Source organism: Physcomitrium patens, chromosome 4, assembly GCF_059467195.1.
Source record: "Physcomitrium patens ecotype Gransden chromosome 4, ASM5946719v1, whole genome shotgun sequence".
Classification (NCBI taxonomy): domain Eukaryota; kingdom Viridiplantae; phylum Streptophyta; class Bryopsida; order Funariales; family Funariaceae; genus Physcomitrium; species Physcomitrium patens.
The window spans coordinates 22,367,897-22,391,347 of record NC_143413.1 but is presented as its reverse complement, the minus strand read 5'-3'; the positions used below and the strand labels follow the sequence as shown (position 1 = coordinate 22,391,347).

Sequence of the window (23,451 nt, the reverse complement as noted above, 5' to 3'; positions counted from 1 at the left end):
CTTAATAATATTTAATATGATTAAATTTTCTTTTAATCCAATTATTTTAGAATTATCATGGCTAAAAACATATAGCCTTCAAATACATTGGATTTTTTATATCCTTGATTTTTTTTAGTTTAATCCATGATTTTGCTAATTAAATAAAAATCTATAAATCTAATATATTTAAATACATATTGATAGGTATAATAATTTTTATGCATGCCACAAAAAAAAGATCAACTTTTGCTAAATATACTATTCCTATTTTTTGTGAAAAAATGATATTAAGTGTTATTTCAAGCCAATATCAACATTATTAAGATATTTTTGAGGAGAAAAGTATAGATATTCTTTAAGAATAGTGTCCAAATGATTGTTCCATCAATCTTCAAGAAGGATCTCAACTACCATTCAGACTAATCTATAACTTATTACTAAACAAGTTGGCTGCATTCAGAGAATATATTGACAAGAACTTTGCTAAAAACTTTATTTGCCACTTTAAATTGCTAGTAAGGGTTTGTATCTTATCTGTAAAGAAAAAAAGTAGATCTTTGTGAATGTGTGGACTTTGATAACTCAATAAGATTACCATTAAAAATAGATATTATCTATTTTTGATTTCAAGACGTGTTGACTATCTCAATCAAATAAAGATATATACAAAAATAGATCTATGAAAAATATACAAATTGGTATGAATTATAAAAAGAGATGAATGAAAAATTACATTTCTAATTAGATATAGGTCATATCTTTTGGACTCAAGAATACCCTAGAAACTTTTAATATCTAATATATGATGTCTTTCATGAATTTTTTGATGAATTTGTTATCTATTATCTAGATGACATTTTAATCTATTCTAAGAATATAAAAAAGCATGAACTTCATATTTATCCTATATTACAAAAATTAAGAGATGTATGATTATATGCCAAGATATAAATATGTATATATATATATTTGACACTATTCAAGTTGTTTTCTTAGGATATATCATTTCAAATGATGGATTTATGATAGATCCTAAAAAGATATAAACTATCATACATTGAAAGATTTCAAAAATAGAAAGTAATTTATAATATGTTTTTGGATTTATTAATTATTACCATAACTTCATCAAGAATTTTTTTAATTTGTGGCTCTTCTTACATGTCTAATATATAAAGACAAACTTGAGTGAAAAAAAGATATGGAAAAATCTTTTGAAGCCTTATAGATATCATTTATTTTAGAACAAATCTCATATTGCGTCAATTTTTTTAAGGAATTTTTTATAATAATAAATACATTAGACTTTGCTATAGGTATAATTTTATCACAAATAAGAATGGATGATAAGCTCTACCTAGTAGCTTTCTATTTTAGAAATTTTTTAGTAGATGAAATTAACTATGAGATTCATAATAAAGAACTTCTTGCAATCATGGATTTATTTCAAGAATAGTGTCATTATCACTAAAAACAATAAGATTTCTTAGATACCTTTTTTGGATATTATTATCTTATACTAAAAGAAGGAGATACATCTTTTGATGGATTAAGAATAATTATCTTGAAGCAAGGGCATTTTCATCTTTAAGCAATAAAATTAACATTAATTATTAATTCAACCTTTTTCAAGCAAGTTCATTCAAGTATATCTTCTGATCTTCTTATTTATAATATTAAGAATAATTCTTCTAAGTCACATGATACTTCTAAGTTGTAGTTAAAAAATAATCTATTCTATTTTGAGGGATGATTATACATTCCAAAAAGCAAAGCTTGATTATGCTATTATCTTATGTTTGTATATAATATATAAAAATTAGATAAGAACTATGAAATCTATTAATTCTTAGCTTGTGTTTACTTATTTAAATTAAAAAAAAAGAGATTAGAAATAAGAATTAATTGATTAATTAAGTATTAAATTAAAATAAATATTAATAAAATTATATATATATATATATATATATATATATGTGTATGTGTGTGTGTGTGTGTGTGTGTGAATTCTATTAGCAATAAGTACTGTAGTTGTTATAAAATAAAAAGTAAGTTTATACAAAGAGAAAATAGAATTTAGGATAATTAATTTTTAAAGTATCTATTTAATATAAAATTTTGTAAATATATTTTTAGTAGGTTTATAAATAGGTGTATAAATTTTCATAGAAAAAAAAGTTATGATTTGTAAGAAATAGAGATTTAAAGAAGGAGAAGAGGTTAGGCAGTAAGCTTATAGGGAGAAGAATTGAGGCTTTCGACATCAAGTGGTGACTTGGGCTTGTAGAAGTGGATGGATGTTAAGGTGCTTGGATGGCACGTATGAGATCCCAAATTGAGTTCTCATGGTGGCACATGGAAGAGAAATGAAAAAGAATATTTTTTAAAAATCTTCAATTAATTTATTGAAGATATCGAGATCATTGGCCCCACAATGCTTGTATTAGGAAATTATGTTGGGTGACAAGGGCACTTGTCATCTGTAGGTAGGAGCAAGGAATCTCTCTTAATAGTAGTATGATGTGTGATGCCCATGTCTTCTATATATTTTTCTTCATAATAGATTGGTATATAACTTCTCCTAAAAAGGAAGAAGCTATAAGTTGGTAGTGGCTTAAAGTGAAATGGCATCAATCTTCTAAAATCTTCAATCCTAACTTTTATTTTTTTAAAGAAATATACATACTCAAATAAAATAAGAAAATTTAAGATTTATGATTTAAATGTAGGATTTAGGATTTAAGATTTGGAAGTAGGGTTTAGGATTTAGGATTTGAAAGTAGGGTTAGGAAAGGGAGCAATTGTCTTAGGAGAAGGATATAAGGACTCTTCAAATGAGTCTTGGCTCTCTTGTATTTTTGTTTTGTAAATGTTTAAGGAAAAGGAATTTCTTGATATGAAGGCAAGTAAATCTACAAAGGATTCATATTATATGGAGAGTTGTGAATATTCTAGAATTATAAGATAGTAATGTAATTAATAGCAATAAAAAGCCCAATTTTTTTTCAAGGCAAATTTTCTTTCCACAACAATGCATTTTGAAACTTATCACAACTTTTTAATAGCCAAACACTTTGGATACAATAAAATATTAGACCTAATATCTAAAGATTTTTTATAGCCTTCAATGTAAAGGTAATTAAAGACTTTGTACAATTATGTGACTTTTGTAAAAAATCAAAAATTCCTTTTCATCAACCTTATAGACTTCTTCAACCATTATCTATTTTAAAACAATTATGAACTTTTGTTTCTATGGATTTTATCACAAATCTTCTAATCTCAAGTTTTTTTTACTCTATATTTATGATAGTGGATCAATTTACAAAGATGGCATATCTTGTACCATGTAAAAAATATATTACAAGTAAAGAATAGTTAAGCTTTTTTTTTATAATATTTATTGCTATTATGGATTGCCAAAGAATATTATATCAAATAGGTAGATACAATTTATATCAAGATTTTAAAGAATTATTTTTAAGATTTTGAAGGTGGATACAAAATTACCTTTGGAATTCTATTTTCATATTGATGGACAAACAGAGGAAGTAAATCAAGTTTTGGAGTGATATTTGAAATGTACCATCAACTACAAATAAGGCAATTGAATAGTTTTTTTATCATTAGTAGAATTTTTTTATAATAATATGTTATATTCTTCTATTCAACAAACATTTTTTTTATCAATTATGGTTATTATCTACAATTTGATATTTTTAACTTTTTAAAAGTTGATAATCTTGTGACAAAAGATTTGGCAAATTATTTGTTAGAGCTTTATTTAATAATGAAGGTACAAGTAAAAGAAGTTCAAGAATGACAAAAAACCAACATAGATGTCTATTGTGAGGAGCAACTTCAATTCCATCTTAGCAATAAAGTATGGTTATTTCATTGCAATATTAAGACTAGCCATTCTTGTGATAAATTGGATTATCATAGGCTTAGACCATTTTCTATATGTAAAGAAATTAATTTAGTTGCTTATCAATTATATCTATCAAAGTCTATAAAGATCTATTTCATATTCCACGTATATATTATTAAATCAAGTAAGATAATGAATATCTTAAAAAGAAGACAAATACCACTTCTTATTATAAAAGTAGATAATATTTAAGAATTAAAGGTGGAAAGAATCTTAGATTCAAGACTGTACCAAAATATCTTATTTATTAGTATAAATATAATATTAATAAATATACATAAAAACCAATTAAAAATCTTATAAATATAATAAAAAAATTATTTTTTTCATCGATTACATCTATCAAAATCAAAATCAAGAATAAAAAATCTTTATTATAAGTATAATTCAGCCTTCATGATAATGTAATCAAGATAAGGATCTTTAAGAACAAGAAATTCTTCTTTGAATAGATGGAAAAATATAATACATTTGGTATCATAATCTTAGAAGATATTCTTGATGTTTGGTGAATATATTAGAAGTAGTAACAACTCTTGATGGTCTTATAAATATTTTATTTAAAAGAAGTAATAAGGCTTCAACAACAATTACATAATAGGGTAGTCTTTTAGTCCTAAAATAGGACATTATTGATGGCTAAGAAGATCTATCAACCACCTTCAAAGAAAATAAAGATTAGAATATGTGGCAAATAAAATTTGTGGCATTTTAGACTTTTTCAACATATAATGGCCACTCTGCATAGAACTTGTTTCTAAAAAAGAGGGTAATATCATGGACATAGATATTTACCTAAATAAGAAGTATTAAGTAGAAGATAAATATAGAAAGATTTTATATTATCTTGTGGCAAAGCTTTTTAAAAACTTTAAAGATATGTATTTTATTTTATACATATTTATAATTAATTAATAAGTTAAAAACTTGGCCAAAAAATTAGGCATATGTCACATCTATAGATAAATTGTGATACAAGCTAATAACATGGTACTCATATAGAAAACTTACCTTATAAGTTAAGTTACATATCAGACAAATTGGACATGTGTTAAAGGTCTTATAGGACATCGCTATGTAGTTCATAGTTGGATAGTATATATGGAGGCAAGAGTTAAGCCTTCTTCACTCTTGTCAATGCTTTTTTAGTCTTTAGTTTTATTTTAAGATTTTTTAGTCTTCTTGATTTTGGCAATGGCTATTTTAATTTTAATACTATATTAATTTTGAATGAAAATCTATTCTTTTTGAGTTACATAAGAGTATATTGAATTTTTGGTTCTTCAAGATTCATGTCCTTGACACCTACACTTGCATCTAATGAGTTCAAGCTTCCACATGATTGTATGCTGCCTTCTTTGTTACCTAATATAAAAGTTATCAACATATATTTTTTTCTTTCACTACCAAACATCCAATAAAGTCTTTGCTAAATTTACAAAAATCTTTATTTTTGACCATAAAAACCTCTTCTTCACTATCATGAAGAATGAAACAATTATCAACTTCTAAAACAAAAAAAATGTTATATGTTACAAAACAACATTCTAGCTTTGCTTGTTTTAAGAGTTTTTCAGGTCTTACAATTGATAAAGATGGATGTAGCCAAAAAGTGCCGAAGTTATCTTTTATAGCCAAATCATATAATCATATACATATGACCTCATATATTCTAAAGCTTACATAAATTAGAACTCAATAACACCAAGTGTTTACATAGAAAGTATAATTATTACTATAATAGTTAAAAGATTATGTGAATGAATTATATATATATATATATATATATATATATATATACATATACCCTTTTCTTCCAATTTTGAGGTCAAATGGGATTTGCAATAAAGAATGACTTTTGATTGTGATTGAATAAAGAATAAGTATCAATGTACAAAAAAGCTCAAATCAACAACAAAGCAATTACTTCTTCAATAATAACAACTAATGAATAGGTGACTTTTTTGAGGATAGAGCTAATAAATTGATAAACAAAGTTTCACCAAATTTGAAGTTTAAAATCTCTCTTCCTTACAATCAATGTAGATGCATACTTTATACATCATATCTTCTTCTATATGTATGCCAAGAAAATAAAGTAATATTCAAAAAAAACAAGAAAGCATTCATTTGTCACAATCTTGCAACTAAATAACTATGCCTTAATATGTGATAGGTCCAAAAAATGCCACAAAATCCACAAATTTTGATATACTCAAAATTACACATTATCAATTTTAATTTGATGAAATCACATAATAAAGATTAAAAGGCTGTAAGCATATTACATACACCAAAAATTAAGTGAAAAATATAATTACATTTTCTAAAAACTCAAAATTCCTTTTGCAATCTTTCTAGATAGCAAGATCTTATTTAGATCAATTTAAGATGCAAACATTGGTTTCATCAATATCAAATTCCTTCACTACTTATCATTTAATTAAAGTCAAATGAAACATCAAAATGGCAAATAATAATCACAAATTTACCAAATTTTTTAAAATCAATAGTAAGCAAAGTTTAAAACCTGAGCTTTACTTAAACTTTCTGAATTATAGCACATTGTGGAAAGAATTTAGTGTCTTCTATGCAAATTGTAACATCAGTTCTTATTTCCATAGAATTTAGCTCTACATTAACAAAGTACTCAAATCTCAATATAAATCTAAGGTCCTAGAATGCAATAATATATTTTTTCTTTATCTCATTCTTCCATGATCCATGATATTCGAAAAACTTATTGTGATTACCTTTCGTAGTGGAAAATCTTTGAACTTGTACTATTATATACAATTAAAATAAAGCAAATAAAATCCAATATGCAGCATATAAAATCATATCCTAAAAGCTTAATAGATATGGTTATGACTTTCCACATGTTTATAGTTGACTTTTAGGTTAGAAACTTTGTCCACAAATTAGCTACATGTCACACATATAGGTAGCTAGTGGAACAAAGTAACTATGTAGCACTTACATAAAAAACTTACCTTGCAAGTTAAGACATATGGCTTACAAAGTCAATACATGTTGGAGGTCCTATAGAATGTCACCACGTAGCTCCTAGTAGATAGTATATATAAAGGCAAGAATGAAGCCTTCTTCACTCTTATCAATTCTTTTCTTGCTCAAGTTTAGATTTAAGAGTCTTTAATTATCTTAACTTTTGGCAATAGCCATTGAAATTTTTTTTAATATACATATTTTTTTACTTCTATTTTATCATACTTCTTTGAAAAAATTCTCATCTAGTTATTTTCTTTCATTAAGTTCTTATCCTTCACAAATTGATAAAAATATACTAATAATATCAAAGCTTTGTCTTTTTTTATTAAGAGTGGATTATCCCTTTTTTTTTATAAGATCTAAGTGTATTAAAAGTTATGGATTATCTTCTTTTAAATTGATATTATTTTTAGTATTTTTTTTATTTTCATCTTCTCTCTTCTATTTTTTTTAAGTAATATTAGGCATCTTTTTTTTTAAGTGCTATCATGGTAGAGCTTCTTCAAATAAAAAGTGCAATAGTACAAATACAAAAACAATTGATGAAATTAATACTTGCAATGCATCAATTCAATTTACTACAACAAGGAGCAAAAAGAATCATAGGGAGCAAAGATATAGAGATGATTGGATCTGCTTCAACATCTACATCAAATAATATTCCTTTTTCTATAGTAGAATAACTTTTTAGTATTAGAAAACCAAAAATTGCATTGCCTAAGAAGTTTGATGGCATAAGATCTAAGTTTTGAAGATTTATCAACCAAATATAGTATGTGATTGAATTTCAATCCCAAAGCTATTCAACTCAAAGATTACAAGTTAGATTTATTGATATACTTCTTTTAAGTTCAATATTATCATGATTTTTATCCTTTCTTCAACAACAAGATCCAATATTGAATAATTTGGAGGCTTTTTTGGTAGAGTTTTGATCCATGTATGAAAAACATGATGCAATTTGTATCACAACTAATAAAATTAGTATTTTGCGACAAGAAAATTGATTAATAATATTATATGCTTTACAATTTTAATAACTTGCAATTGATATTAAGTAGAATGGTGCAGCATTTGTTAGCCAATTTTTCTAAAAATTATAATATGAGGTAAAAAAAATTAATGTTCAACTTATGTGATCCTCTAGCATTAAGTCAAGCAATTGACTTTGTTGTGAAGTATTACAATTACCTTTTTGAATTTCAATCTAAGAGTCATACAAGTACACCTCAACATTATTATTATTCAATGGCAACACCAACATCTCTTCAACACATACATTCAAAAATAGAGAATATACAAATTAATGTAATATATTTTAAACCTCTTATTGACTAAGAAAAGACTTGTTGTTATCAAAAAGGATTATACTTGTATTGTAGAGAACCTAAACACATTATTGATCATTGACCAAAGAAGTAATGCAACCACAAAATAAGGAGTAAAGTTGTCAAAGAAGATAATATGTTGAAAAATGAATTTGTCCACCTACAATAGAAATTGTGCGATTGAAATCTTATACAACACCTAATAAAGGTCCTATTCTCTCCTCAAAATCCTCTCTTTGTTTTATAATAAATATCATTTTAGAACCTAAACATCATAAAGCCTTTTCCTTATTAAATTCAAGAGCCTCAACGTATTTTTTAGATAAAGAATTTGCTAAAAGGAAAAATATATTTTTAGTGAAGAAAACTAAACGTGTTCATATAGAAGTCATAGATGATTATCTATTGTCTTCAAGAGATATTATTTATGAAACCCTTCCTATAGAAGTAGCAATTAATGGTCATAGTAGCTTTATAATATTTAAAATCATTATATCTCCTTCTAATTCAATTATTTTAGGTTTATCATGGCTAAAAAAATATAATTCTAAAATTGTTTGGATTTTTCATAGTCTTAATTGTTCTGAAAGTATAACTAAGGGTATACTTGATGAAGTAAAAAGTTATAAGTCTAGTACAATTAAACTTATATTTGTAAATGCAAGACCTTTTTTGTATGCTGCAAAAAAAAGAATTACCTTAAGTCATTCATATTGCATCTGTTTCTAATAGTAAAAAGACTTCAAGTAGTAATTTAAGCCAATATTAAGATTTTTAAGATATATTTGAAAAAAAGAATAGAAATACCCTACTAAAATATTATCCCTATGATTGCTCAATTGACCTTTAAAAAAGAGCTCAACTATTATTTAGATCAATCTATAATTTATTACAAAATAAATTTATTAAATTTAAAGACTTAATAAAATCACCATCAAGAACAAGTATTTATACAATCTAGTATGCATCAAAAAAAAAGATGAATGGAAGACTGCATTTTGAATTAGATATAGATATTTTAAATACAATGTCATGCCTTTTGGACTTACAAATGCAACAGCAGCTTTTCAAAATCTAATTAATGATGTTTTTTAAGAATTTTTAGATGAATTTGTTGTCTATTATCTAAACAATATCTTAATCTATTCTAAAAACATAAAAGAATATAAACTTTATACTCATTATATGTTACAAAAACTAAAAGATGTGGAAATCTATGCCAAGTTAGAAAAGTGTATATTTCACATTTTTCAAGTTGAATTTTTAAGATACACCATTTCAAATGATGGACTTATAATCAATCTTTAGAAAGTTCAAACTATTGTAGATTAAAAGATTTCAAAAATGATAAGAGGTGCTCAATGCTTTTAATTTTTTTCAACTACTATCCGATCTTCATCAAAGACTTCTTTCAAGTTACAACTCTTCTTATACATTTGACTTGTAAAGACAAATTTTAATAGAATCAAGAAGTAAAAATAGCATTTGAAGCTTTGAAGACAAGCTTTATTTTTGTATCAATTTTGTATTGCATTAATTTTTTAAAGTCATTTTTTATGGAAATAGATGCATTGGATTCTACATTTATTATCATATTGTCACAAATAGGAATAGATGATAAACTTCATTTAATAGCTTTTCATTCAAGAAAATTTTCAATAAGCGAGATTAACTACAAAATTTACAATAAAGAATTTCTTGCAATTATAGATTTGTTTCAAAAATAGTACCATTATCTAGAAGGTACTTTTAATCTAATTATTATTTATACATACTACAAGAATTTTGAATATTTTATGTCAGCCCATGTTTTGAATCATCACCAAGTCCATTAGAATATGTCTTTATGAAGATTTGATTTCAAGATTATTTATCAACTCAAAAAATAATAATATTTTTTAGACGCATATCCTAGACATTTTTATCTTGCACCAAAAGAAAAAGATACATCTTTTTATCAACAAAGAATGATTTTCTTGAATCCAAAGCATTTTTATCTTTAAGTAATAAATCAACATTGACTATTGATGTAATCTTTATCAAACAAATTCAATTAAGTATGTCTTTTGATCTTCTTATTTAAAATATCAAAAATCCTTCTTTTAAGTCTCATCATGCTTTCAAGTTCAAATTGAAGAATTATCTACTCTATTTTGAAGGACGCCTATATATTCCAAAACAAAAAACACATTTATGTGTTCTTTAAGCACGTCATAACTTTCTAGCAATTGCATATTTTAGATACAACAAGACTTTGGAGCTTATATCTAGAAATTTTTAGTGGCTGCAAATATACAAGGCAATAAAAGACTTTGTTCAGTTATATAATATTTATTCAAGGTCAAAAACTCCTCATCATTGATTCTATAGAATTTTCCAATGATTGACCATTTTAAAACAATCATGGTCTTTTATTTTTACAAATTTTATCACAAATCTTTTAGTTGTAAATTTGTATGATTTTATATTTGTGATAGTATATCATATTATCAAGATGGCATATTTTGTACCATATATAAAATCTATCATAGGTAAAAAATAAAAAATAAATAAAAATTAAAAATTAAAACTATATTTTTTTCTTGAAAATATCTATCGCTATCATGGATTATCCGAGGATATTATATCGGATAGGAGGACTCAATTTATATCAAGATTTTGAAAAATATTTTTTAACATTCTAAAGTTAGATATAAAGTTATCTTTGATCTTTCATCCTCAAATTGATGGATAGATAGAAAGTGTTAATCAAGTTTTGGAGTAGTATTTGAGGTGTACCATCAACTATTGATAAGATAATTTGATGACTCTTTTGCCATTGATAGAGTTTGCTTATAATAACATGATACACTCTTCTATTTATTAAATATTTTTTTCTAATTATGATTATCATCTAAGACTTAATACTTTTAATTTTTTAATAACTAATAATCCTACGGCAAAAGATTTGACAAATTATTTGTTAGAGCTACATGCAACAATGAAGGTGCAATTAAAAAAAGCTCAAGGATGATACATAAAAGTAACAACAAAGAATAATTTCTAGAATATAAAAAGTACTATCAAAAAAATTAATAATAATATAGACTTGAATACAGGTATCATGTGATTATCCATGCATTAAAGAAAGCTGTAGGCCAATAATCCTAAATTCCAAAAATTCTAACATCTATCAAAGAAACTTCACAATTAGGAGGCAGTTTGCTACAATCTATTGCTTAAGCTCCTTCTTCCTCTCCCTCTCCTCCTCCCTCCTACCTTTCTCTCTTCGTTCAATCTGACCACAATGTCAAATCTTCAATCATGAAATTCTAATAGGAAATTTCAAATTTTTCCAACAAATACAAAGTCTATCAACAAAAATCTAGAAAGGATAGAAATCATTGGTTATATCCATGTATATAATAGATCAAACTGCACAAGCAACAACAAAACAAAATAAATCAAAATTCCTCATAATAAGCATTGCATCTTATAATACAAATATTGTCGTATTACATGAAGTCTTGCTTGAGAATGCATTGGATACTTGGTTGTGGAAGATAAAAGGAATTTGTAATAAGTCCTAACCACTCTAATAAAATCTTATATAAATTTCTATAGAAGCTTAACAAATATAATCAAACATCAATTAAGTCTAATTATTATAATTTTATTTTATTTTTTGAAATAAATTATAAAAGAAATACAAAAAAATATTTAAAAAATTCTAAAGAAATCCAAACCAAATTCTAATCCTAATCAAATCCTAATCTTAATCAAAACCTAAATCCTAACTTAATCCTAATCCTAACCAAATTCAAATCAATTTTTTAAATCTCAAACAAATTTCTAATAACCTTATAATAGATTTTGAAATTCAATAATTAATGATTAAACCATTAACTTTAATTCAAATTTTGCATATCCTTTATTAATTAAGTTAACACTAAGTACAAAAAAAATTAAAAAAGATCAAAATTACCAAATAGATCATAATCTCAAAAATGTACTTAGGTATCGATCGGCCTCCTTCTCCGACCTTGATGCCAATCTCCTCAAGCCAATTACTCTTAATTAAACTATCACTTTCCTTCCAAACTTTACACACTTATTAGAAATCAAGCTGAATATCTTTGTAAAAAAATTTGTCTCAATCTAATTGGTGGATAGATATCTAAAAAAACCTCACTTGTCTTCAAAACCTTGAATTTTGAAACCATAATCCACAAAAACCTTTATGCTTTTCAATCTAACCATTCAATCAAATCCAAATTTACATGGCACATTAGGCACAATTACATCCACAAACCTAAAAAATTTCATATATAGATCTATTACCAAACTCTTGAAATTGCTCAAGAGGTCAACCCTATTTTATTTTCTAAAAACTAGAGTCACTGAAAACAACATCAACTTTGCAAAGCTCTTATAAAGTCATTATCTATCCAAACCTCTCAAAATTAATGTCTGTTGAAACCCTATCAAGTCTGCTCTCCAACCTCATTCTTTGATCAACCAAAGAACCCCCAGAATTGTTGTCGAGGCTTGGTTTTGTGCCTTGAAGTCTGATTTCGACCTTGGTTGGTACTCGGTCTTCTCCAAGTATCAATTTTTGTCCCTTTTGAGGTGAATTCTACTAAAACAAACTCCTCACTCTCTCTTACATATGCTTATATCTTTTATTTTTCTAATCTATCTTATTTTGCCTTATTTATGGTCCTACAAAGTAGGTAGAAGCTACTTTTTAAAAAAGGCAGCATTACTACTAAAAGTTTTACTACTCTCCTATCTTTTATTCATATTTTTCTACTTTATCTTTTAACTTGGCTCTTCTATAATAATAAGATCCATATTATTATCTTTCACCATATAATCGTGTTACAACATGACAATGCTTCCATGACTTCTACTCCCCTTTCAACTTTCAATGCTAAAATCTCTCAACCACATTCCACATATCTTAAGTTTGCAAATTTTTGAAGCATTATAACGAGGTTGCTCTATTTCCAACTCCAAATCACATGCACCATGTCCCACAAAGGTTATTAACAATAACAATAATGATGGCAATCCAAGTTGGTGTTGTAGTCCCAATTCCTAACTATCATATAATGTATGCATATAAAGTTTTGTATATGAGTATAATTTTGTATTTTTTTCTTCTAAGTTTCCATTAAAATATAGTTCAATTCACAACTAACATTAGCGATGCTTGAATGCCTCCAAAATTGTATGTTGTATATTTTATATCTAATATTTTTGTATTTATTGTGTATTTGTATGTCTTAAAGTACACTTGGTTTGACCAATGTTTTTTTCAAGCTCATTTAGCTTCTTTCTCATTTTTTGAATACGTTGAAAGGTTTTCATCCATATTTGGGTTTGTTTACATACAATCATATCTTTAACTAAGGCATGGATTTACTTGATATCTGAAATTAGTCAAAATATAAAATAAGTTTTTTTTTAAATTATTTTTAATTTTAAAATAGTATGTAAAATAAATTTTTGCCTTGCACAATGAATGATGAATTCAACATCCATTGTGTTACAAAAATTGAATTCAGAAATTGATTTCAGTGGTATCTATCATCATAAAAAATAATAATAAATGATAATGACTAACATTAATAAAATATATATATATATATATATATATGCTTGCATATAAAAATTCATTTTTATTAGCATTTACATTTTTAAACAGAACTATTATTATTTTTGGTCATGCTTAAATTTTATTACATTGTTGTGGGTAAATCCAATCATTTCATGATTTTTTTGTTATGTTTAATAAGAGATGAATTTTTTTATTTAATATATATATATATATATATATATATATATTAAATAAATAAAATAAACATTCAAATCAAATGCGTGCAATTTGTTTGCACATACAATCAAGATACTGCACAATTTGTCAATGTAACTGAATCACAAATAAATGTGATGAAATGATCTTTGATTTGAATATTTGAAATAAATCTAGATTTATTTGATGCATGTCAAAAAATAACAAAATCTTAGGATACACAAGGTTAATGCTCTATATTAATTAATCAGGTTTGAATGAATTTTTGGCTCAACTTGACCGAATTCTAAAAGCGTTTTTGGATTGCCTTCAAGAATGACTGAAGAATAGTAAGTTTGTTTAAGTAAAACAACGGTGAGTTAATTCAACCCTGAACCCACATCAAAAAAATTCTTCGATGAATCAACGTAAATAAAGTTCGTATTCAATGTGCTCAAGAGTATAACAAATTTGCTACAACTGGTATGCGTGGATACAGTGATAGGTATTGTTTAGCCAAATTTAGAGAGTTAATTCCCAAAGCAGTATGTTAAACCTGCATTGCCTACAAACGCTCCCATAGTAGATAAATAAACAAATAAATAAAGTTTTAAGTTGACTGGCATATAGATGCAAGCGTTGAATGATTCACTAAACAAACTTGATTTGAAACTTGGTATTTCAATCTAAATAACACTCAATACCGAAACAAACTATAGCAATTAAAAACAGTTGGATTTGGAATACTCGATACCATCAATCAACCTGAAAGCGTTGGACAAAAATAGCAAAGCCCTTCGACAGCAATGAAATACACACTTCTGGGACATTCACTGCAGGAATAGCTACGGTTCAAATTATAGTGTAGTTGCATATGATTGAAAACATTCTGATTACCAAATTAAGCATGCATCATGTGAGACAGTCCACAGGGTCAAGTATACCATTTGAATGATTTTCTAATAACACAAGTTACAACCACAGGTCACTATATTGCTGACGGTTTCAGCAAACTAGAACAAATGAAAGGCAGTTGAATCATTATTCACACACCCACACAAGAAGACAAAAAGAAAAACTCTAGGAGACTCAAGGAAATTGATCTCATCGGTCCACATCACCCATCAAACAGCCTCGTGTTCAATTGATGAATTGAAAGACCCACAGACAAGGAACTTCTGCGTAACTCAAGGAATCACATCCACGAAGTTGCTGAAGAATGAAGGAAGAAGTGAAGTCATCTTCAGTGATCATCTACTTGAGCCAACCGTGGTATTATCCATACAGCAAAAAGCTGGAAAATTTGAAGTCAGCCCTGCAGTTCTGGTAGATCATGTACCAGTAGATACTACAACGCCATGACCACGAAAATCAAGGCTAAAAGACACCAGAAACACCTCAAGGGATATAAGACTAATGAGCAAGAACAGCGTTGATAAACTCTTTACGCAGAAACGCCCAGCGCTGCCTGCAAAGCACTGTGTACCTCAAGGCCAATTTGAGCTTCTGCCCTTTCCAAATCATCCTTGGCATTAGCGACCTTCTGAGTGTACTCCTGGACTCCTTTCTTTACCTCCTCAGGGTCAAACTTGTCCAAGGATACTGCCTCAATTGCAACAATATCCGCGACAGAGTTAGCGTGCACGAACGCAAACCCACTGCTTACAAAGTACTGCTTGACATCAGAACCCTCGTGAACGGACATAAGTCCAGGCTTCAACTCCGCAATGGTAGGAACGTGGCCAGGCAAAACTCCCATCTGTCCTGATGTTGCTGGCACGATGACCATGTCCACCTGCGGTGATCATTTAATCCTCGTCAGGCACTTGACTACTGCTACATCAAATACGGCCCTAACAGGACGCGGGGCTTCGAGAACAACACTTCGAGAGAGGCTAATACAGAAAATGAAACTGCCATGAGAAACATTAACACTTAGTTGAGTTCCTTGGAAACTTGGAGAAGTAACATTTTCTCTCAAGACAGCCGTGCACAGAGCTGAAAGAGATATTAGAGCTCAATCTTCCGAAGATTATGGCTTCGAAAAGTATAATAGTATGCCAACGATGAAAAAGATAAAGCACAACTGTACTTTGAGTGGTGCCGCAAAACATTCAAAGTAATTCAGAGTACTCTGATATCGCGTGCTGGAAGCAACCTTACCTCCTTGGCCTGCATCTCAAACTGGTGGGGAAGAACGAAGTTCACCGTCAGCTTGGCGGGCAAGGTTGAGGGAACGGAAGGTCGAGCATTCATGTATTCACTTGGGAAATGTGGCAGGTCATAATTCGGAGCAATCTTTTTCCAGTCTTCCTTGAATTTTTCAGGAACTACCGCCTGTGCAGCAGGGGCTTCCGCTTCCGCCGCATAACTGCGTGCCAACAGGGGCCGACATGCAGCCCAAGTCCGCAGACCCGACCTCAATCCTTGCCTGACCAGCATTGTTTCTCTGTGCACGCATTATGACGAACACTACCATAAGTAACCTTCTCCGTTCTAAGCGTGCACATCTAACCATTCTATCAGCGTCGAAGCTTGAATGCAATTGACATGACCACATTAGCAGCACTGGGTTTGAGAGAGAGAGAGAGAGAGAGAGATGAAAATACCACTGCTCAAATTTAAGACGAAACGAATCTGAGAAAACCTCACAAGCCCTAGCATTTTCTCCAGAATCGAAACCCTAAATTACGACATTCGTTCAGAAAGAGAGCTCAGCCTCAACCAAAGCTGGATTCAGATGAGGAGAGCGACACCTGAGCTTTCACAGCCGCATGGCCAAGACGCTAATCAACAACAACCCTCGAGTAGAACTGCCTACACGCCGAAGATGAAGTAAACCACAACAGGTCGATATCAGGGGCGTGGCACGCAAAGAAAAAAAAAAAAAAAAAAAAAAAAAAACAGGAAAGTGTAACGTTACCTCCGAAAAGACGAAGAAGAGCGAGTACAAACGGGTGAGTTCAGGAGCAGGAGGGATGGGAGGGATCCGATCTGCAAGCCACAACAAAAGGTGCGAAGTGAAGAAGACTGGAAGGAAATCAGATGTCAAGAAACCCAGGCCGACGAGCGGGACGGAGGGTCATCGCCCCGGGTAATCGCTGGTCGACCCGACGATCCATCGGCTGGACGAGGTCGGGGGGGGGGGGGGGAGGGGTACTGAGAATGTGAATATTTCGGTGGGCACACGTCATTTACCTCTCAGAGTCAAGAATAAACGAATAAATATATAATGCCAAAAATAATCCAGAAATAAAAAAGCTAAAAACGTAAACCTAACTTAATCACCTCTATATATATATATATATATATATACTATGATTCTTAATATTTTAAATAAATATAGCATATTTTGACTTAAGTAAATAATGTTTGTACCACGGATAGTAATTACATGTATTAATAGCTAATTACATGTATAAATATTTAATAATAGTTTATACATGTAATTACTGGCTTAGTTTTGATCCATGTATGGAGAACATGATGCAATTTGTGTCGCAACCAATAAGATTCGTACTTTATGACAAAGCAATCAATCAGTAACGTTGTATGCTTCACAATTTTGACAACTTGCAACTAATATCAAGTGGGATGATACTGCACTTATTAGCCAATTTCTCTACGGACTACAATATGAGGTAAAAAAATTAATGCTCAACTTATTTGATCCTCAAACATTGAATCAAGCAATTGACTTTGTTATGAAGTGCAACAATCATCTTTTTAAATTTTGATCTGAGAACTGTACAAGTAGATCTCAATGTTACTATAATTCAATGGCAATACCAATATCTCTTTAACACATACATTCGGAAGTAGAGGATATGCAAATTGATGTGGTACATTTCAAACCTCTTACTGAGCAAGAAAAGACTCGTTGTCGTCATAAAGGATTGTGCTTATATTGTGGAGAACTTAAACATACTACTCAACATTGCCCAAAGAAGCAACGCAACCATAAAATGAGGAGTACAGCGATTAAAGAAGATAGCATGTTGAAAAACGAATTTGTCCAATTACAATAGGTACCGTGCAACTGGAACCTTGTACAATGCCTAGTGAAGGTCCTATCCTCTCCTCAGAACCCTCTTCATATTTTACGATAAATATTATTCTAGGACCTAAACATCACAAAGCCTCTACCTTGCTAGATTTAGGAGCCTCAATATATTTTTTAGATGAAAAATTTGCTAAAAGACATAACATATTTTTAATAAAAAAAACTAAACATGTTCATGTAGAAGTCATAGATGGTCGTCCGTTGTCTTCAAGAGATGTAATTCATGAAATCCTTCCTATGGAAATAGCAACTAATGGTCATAGTAACTTTGTAATATTTAATATGATTAGATCTCTTTCTAATCTAGTCATTTTATGTTTATCATGGCTAAAAAAAATATAAGCCTAAAATAGATTCGACTTCTCGTAGTCTTGACTTTTTTGAAAGTATAACTAAGAATGTAGTTAATCAAGTAAAAAGTCATAAGTCTAGTATAATTAAGCCTATATTTGTAAGTGTAAGAGCTTTCTTGTATGCCAAAAAAGAAGGATCACCTTGTGTCATTTATGCCACACTTGTTTTTACTTGTAGAAAGACTTCAAGTGACATTCCAAGCCAATATCAAGATTTTCAAGATGTATTTGAGAAGAAGAATGCAGATACTCTTCCAAAACATCGCTCCTATGACTGCTCAATTGACCTTCAAGAGGGAGCACAACTGCCGTTTGGACCAATCTACAATTTATCTCAAAATGAGTTGGTTGAACTCAAGGAGTATATTGAAGAGAATTTGGCCAAGAACTTCATATGCTATTCCAAATCTCCAACAGGAGCTCCAATTTTATTTGTAAAGATAAAAGATAGATTATTGCGGATGTGTGTCGATTGTCAAGAACTCAACAAAATCACCATGAAGAATAGGTATTCGGTACCTTTGATATATGGACTCTTTCATCAATTGAATCAAGTTAAGATCTATACAAAAATAGATCTATAAGAAGCATACAATTTGATACACATCAAAGAAAGAGATGAATGGAAGACTACATTTCGAATAAGATATGGACATTTCAAATACAACGTCATACCTTTTGAACTTACAAATGCACCACAAGCATTCCAATATCTAATGAATGATGTCTTTTGAGATTTTTTAGATGATTTTATTGTCTATTACCTAGAAACATTTTAATCTACTCCAAGAACACAAATGAATATGAACTTCATGTTCGTCGTATATTACAAAAATTAAGAGATGTGGGACTCTATGCCAAGATAGAAAAGTGTATATTCCACACTACTGAAGTCGACTTTTTAGGATATATCATAAAAAATGATAGATTTATGATGGATCCTAAGAAAATTTAAATTATTATGGATTGAAAGATCTCAAAAATGGTAAGAGATGTCTAGTGTTTCTTGGGATTTACCAACTACTATCGGATCTTCATTAAAGACTTTTCTCAAGTTGCAGCTCCACTTACATGTTTGACTTGTAAAGACAAACTTCAGTGGAATCAAGAAGCAAAAGTAGCATTTGAAGCTTTGAAGACAGCCTTTGTTTCTTCACCAATCTTATATAATGTCGATTTTTCTAAGCTATTTTTTTATGGAAACAGATGCATCAAAATTTGCTTTGGGTGTCATATTGTCATAAATGGGAACAAATGATAAACTTCATCCAATAGCTTTTCATTCCAAAAAAATTTTAGCAACCGAGATCAACTACGAGATCCATGACAAAGAACTTCTTGCAATCATGGATTCATTTCAAGAATGGCGCCATTATCTAGAAAGTGCTCATAGCCTAGTCACTGTATATACGGATCATAAGAACCTTGAATATTTTATGTTAGCACCTGTTTTGAATTGTCGCCAAGTCCGTTGGAGTATATCTTTGTCAAGATTTGATTTCAAGATTACTTATCGACTAGAAAAATAACAAGATTTGTCAAATGCACTCTCTAGAAGATCTTACCTTGTATTAAAGGAAAGAGATGCTGCTTTTGATGAGCAACGGATAATTCTCTTGAAGTTAAAGCATCTTTATCTTCCAACAATGAAATCAACACTAATTGTTGATTCAACTTTCATTAAGCAAGTTTAGTCATGTATATCTTCTAATCTTCTTATTCGTGATATTAAGGATAATCCTTCAAAGTCTCATGATACTTCCAAGTTTGAATTCAAGAAGAATCTATTATATTTTGAGGGACGCCTATATGTTCTAGAAGGTGAAGCTCAATTATTTTTTCCTCAAGCTCATCATGACTTTCCAACAACATGACATTTTGGGTACAACAAATCTTTGGAACTAGTATCTAAGGACTTTTGGTGGCCCCAAATGTGGAAAACAAACAAAGATTTTGTACAATCTTATGATGTTTGCTCGAGATCAAAAACTCCTTGTCATCGACCTTACAGACTTCTTCAGCCATTACCCATTCCAAAACAACCATGGTCTTCTATTTCTATGGACTTCATTACGGATCTTCCAATCTCAGGTTTTTATGACTCTATATTCATGATATGAGATTATTTTACCAAGATGGTACATTTTATATCATATACAAAATCTATAACAAGTGAAGAAACAACTAAGTTCTTTCTTGACAATATCTATCACTATCATGGATTATCCAAGGATAGTATATGAGATAGAGGAATTCAATTTGTATCAAGATTTTGGCGGATTCTTTTCAAGATTCTAAAAGTGGATATAAAACTATCTTTGGTATTCCATCCTCAAATTGATGGATAAAGAGAGCATGTTAATCAAGTTTTGGAGCAGTATTTAAGATGTATTATTAACTACCAACAAGATGATTGGACAACTCTTTTGTCATTGGCACAGTTTGTTTACAATAATACGGTACATTCTTCTATAAAACAAATACTTTTTTTTACCAATTATGGTTATCATCCATGACTTGATACTTTTAACTTTTCAAAAGTTGATAATCTCACTTCGAAAGATTTGGCAATTCATTTGTCAGAGCTACATATAATGATGAAGGAACAATTAAAAGAAGTATAAGAACAACAAAAGGTCAATGCGGATGTCTATCAAAAGGAACAACCACCACTCTTCATGGGTGATAAGGTATGGTTACTTCGTCGCAATATCAAGACCACTCGTCCTTGTGACAAGTTGGACTATCAAAGATTTAGACCATTTTTTATTTCTATACAAATCAATCCAATTGCATATCGTTTATACCTATCGGAGTTAATGAAAATCCATCCAGTATTCCACGTGTCTCTTCTTTAATCATATAAGACAATGGACATATCAAGAAGAAGACAAGCTCCACCTCTTCTTATAGAAGTGGATAATAATGAAGAGTTTGAAGTGGAAGAAGTCTTAGATTCAAGGCAGTGCCAAAATAAATTAGAATATCTTATCCATTAGTGTGGATATGATATTAGTGAACGCACATGAGGGCCTGTAAAGAATCTTGCAAATGCAACAAAGGCGGTGGAAACTTTTCATCAATGACATCCATCAAAATCAAGATGAAAATCTTCTTCATAAAAGAAACAAGATCTTAGTAAGATAACATTCTACTTTCAATCCTTGTTTGTAGCTTCTTTATAGTTGTGACAGTGAGAAGATGGAGAACCAACAACCAGTGGATTTGACTTAAGAGCCTTCGTTTGCTGACTTACCGGACGAGACATTATGATTGTCACAACCTTCAAGACGATATAATTGACTTGAAGATCTTCAAGAATGACATGTTCTTTCTCGAATAGATGGCGAGATACAATGCGTTTGGTATCACGACCTTGGAAGGGACTCCCGATGTTTGGTGATTTTACTAGAGGTAGGAACAACTCTTGATGGTGTTTCAAATATTTTATTCGAAGGAAGTTATGAAGGCCTCAACAACGATCAAATAATTGGGTGGTCCTTTTGCCCTGGTATGGGACACTTCCAATGGTTGAAAGGCCTTATCAATCATCTTTGAAGAGAATAAAGATCAGAGTATGTGGCGAATACAATTCGTCGCATCATAGATTTCCTTAACATATGATGGCCGCTCCTCATAGAACTTGTCCCTAGAAGGGAGGATAATATCATGGACATATGCATGTAAGCCAATAATTATATGTATAAATAAGTAGAAATAAGTAAAAGTAGATAAAAGTAAGTTAATTCTATAGTAGTTGCTATAGAAGCTTCCAAGAAGCTTTATAGACACTGCTTTGACTTTATAGGTGTCTTGAATTGACCTTTTGGATTAGAAACATGGTCAACAAGTTGGCCATGTGCCACACATGTTGTTAGCTTGAAGACAAAGCTAACCATATGGCCCACACATAGAAAAACTTGCCTTGTAAGTCAAGGCATGTGTCCAACAAAATCAACACATTTTGGAGGTCTTGTAGAACGTCGCCACGTTGTCGTACTGTAAAAGCTTATAATATATAAAATTTAGTTAGAACATATAATATGTTCATTAGTCTTGGTGTATGTTCAAATGGTTAAATAGATTAATTTAAAGAGAGTGGATTTAAGAAACTTTATTTTAAATTTATCTTTTTAGTTATATCATTTCAAAAAAAATATTATAGAACCTAAATATTTAGTATAGAGCCTTGAAAAGAGATTAAAATCTAAAGAAGAAATTCATAAATAATAAGAGGCTTATTGGAAGGGATGAAAGTAAGGAATGGTTGGATGAAGGAAAGAAATGAAAATCTTCATTCCTATTAGTCAAAGGCCATACCCAATGGACTTCAAGGAAGCTACTGGAGGCCTTATTAGGGATTAGGGTTTTTCTTTCAAAGTCATCCGAGCTTTGGAGGCTAAGGTCAGCAAGTTCAATATTTTGAGTATAATTTGGGTAATGAGTTTGTGTGATTTCGAGTTTTTATGAAGGAGACACATGTGTTCAAAGTTAAGTTATCAAATTTATATCTACTATCACTCTTTGAAGCATAACATATGCATACGGAGAGCAATGAAAGATCGGTGACTAGAATTAGAGAGAACACTTTCTTAACTATATTTTACATATATTGTTTGATAAATTCAAAGTCTAGATAAAAGAGTTATAGGGCATTGAAGACAATACATGTAATTCAAAGGCAGTAAGTGAGTCATTTTGTTGATAGTAATGGTTGGAGCCATATCTTGAGTTTTTGGATGAATTTTTGGCTCAAAATTTTTATAAGTGTGAGTTATTAGGTTAAGAAGCTATAGATCAAAGTTTCATGGTATTTTAATATTTATTTTTTGAGACATGAAGAAAATAGCACATGGGTGTATATAAGCTAAGGTTTAAAGCTATTGTTAGGATTTTGGTGATATTTCAAGATCTGTAATGAATTTGCAGTTGAATTTTTTGTAGAAGTTTTTGAAATTATATCAGTACTTTTAAAAAATTTAGGATTGTTTGGATGGTGTGATCGTGAC

The 23,451-nt window shown here is 29.6% G+C and overlaps 1 protein-coding gene across 1 annotated transcript; it reads right to left on the bottom strand.

Annotated features, from left to right (window-relative positions):
* Positions 1-15,145: 15,145 nt before the first annotated feature.
* LOC112281915 (ATP synthase subunit delta', mitochondrial) lies at positions 15,146-17,037 on the bottom strand. The gene is made up of 3 exons (XM_024518947.3): positions 16,950-17,037; positions 16,190-16,475; positions 15,146-15,821 (listed from the first exon to the last, which is right to left on the bottom strand). Exons 2-3 carry the CDS (start codon positions 16,466-16,468, stop codon positions 15,471-15,473), a joined length of 630 nt encoding a protein of 209 aa, XP_024374715.1. The 5' UTR covers positions 16,469-16,475; positions 16,950-17,037; the 3' UTR covers positions 15,146-15,470.
* Positions 17,038-23,451: the final 6,414 nt, after the last annotated feature.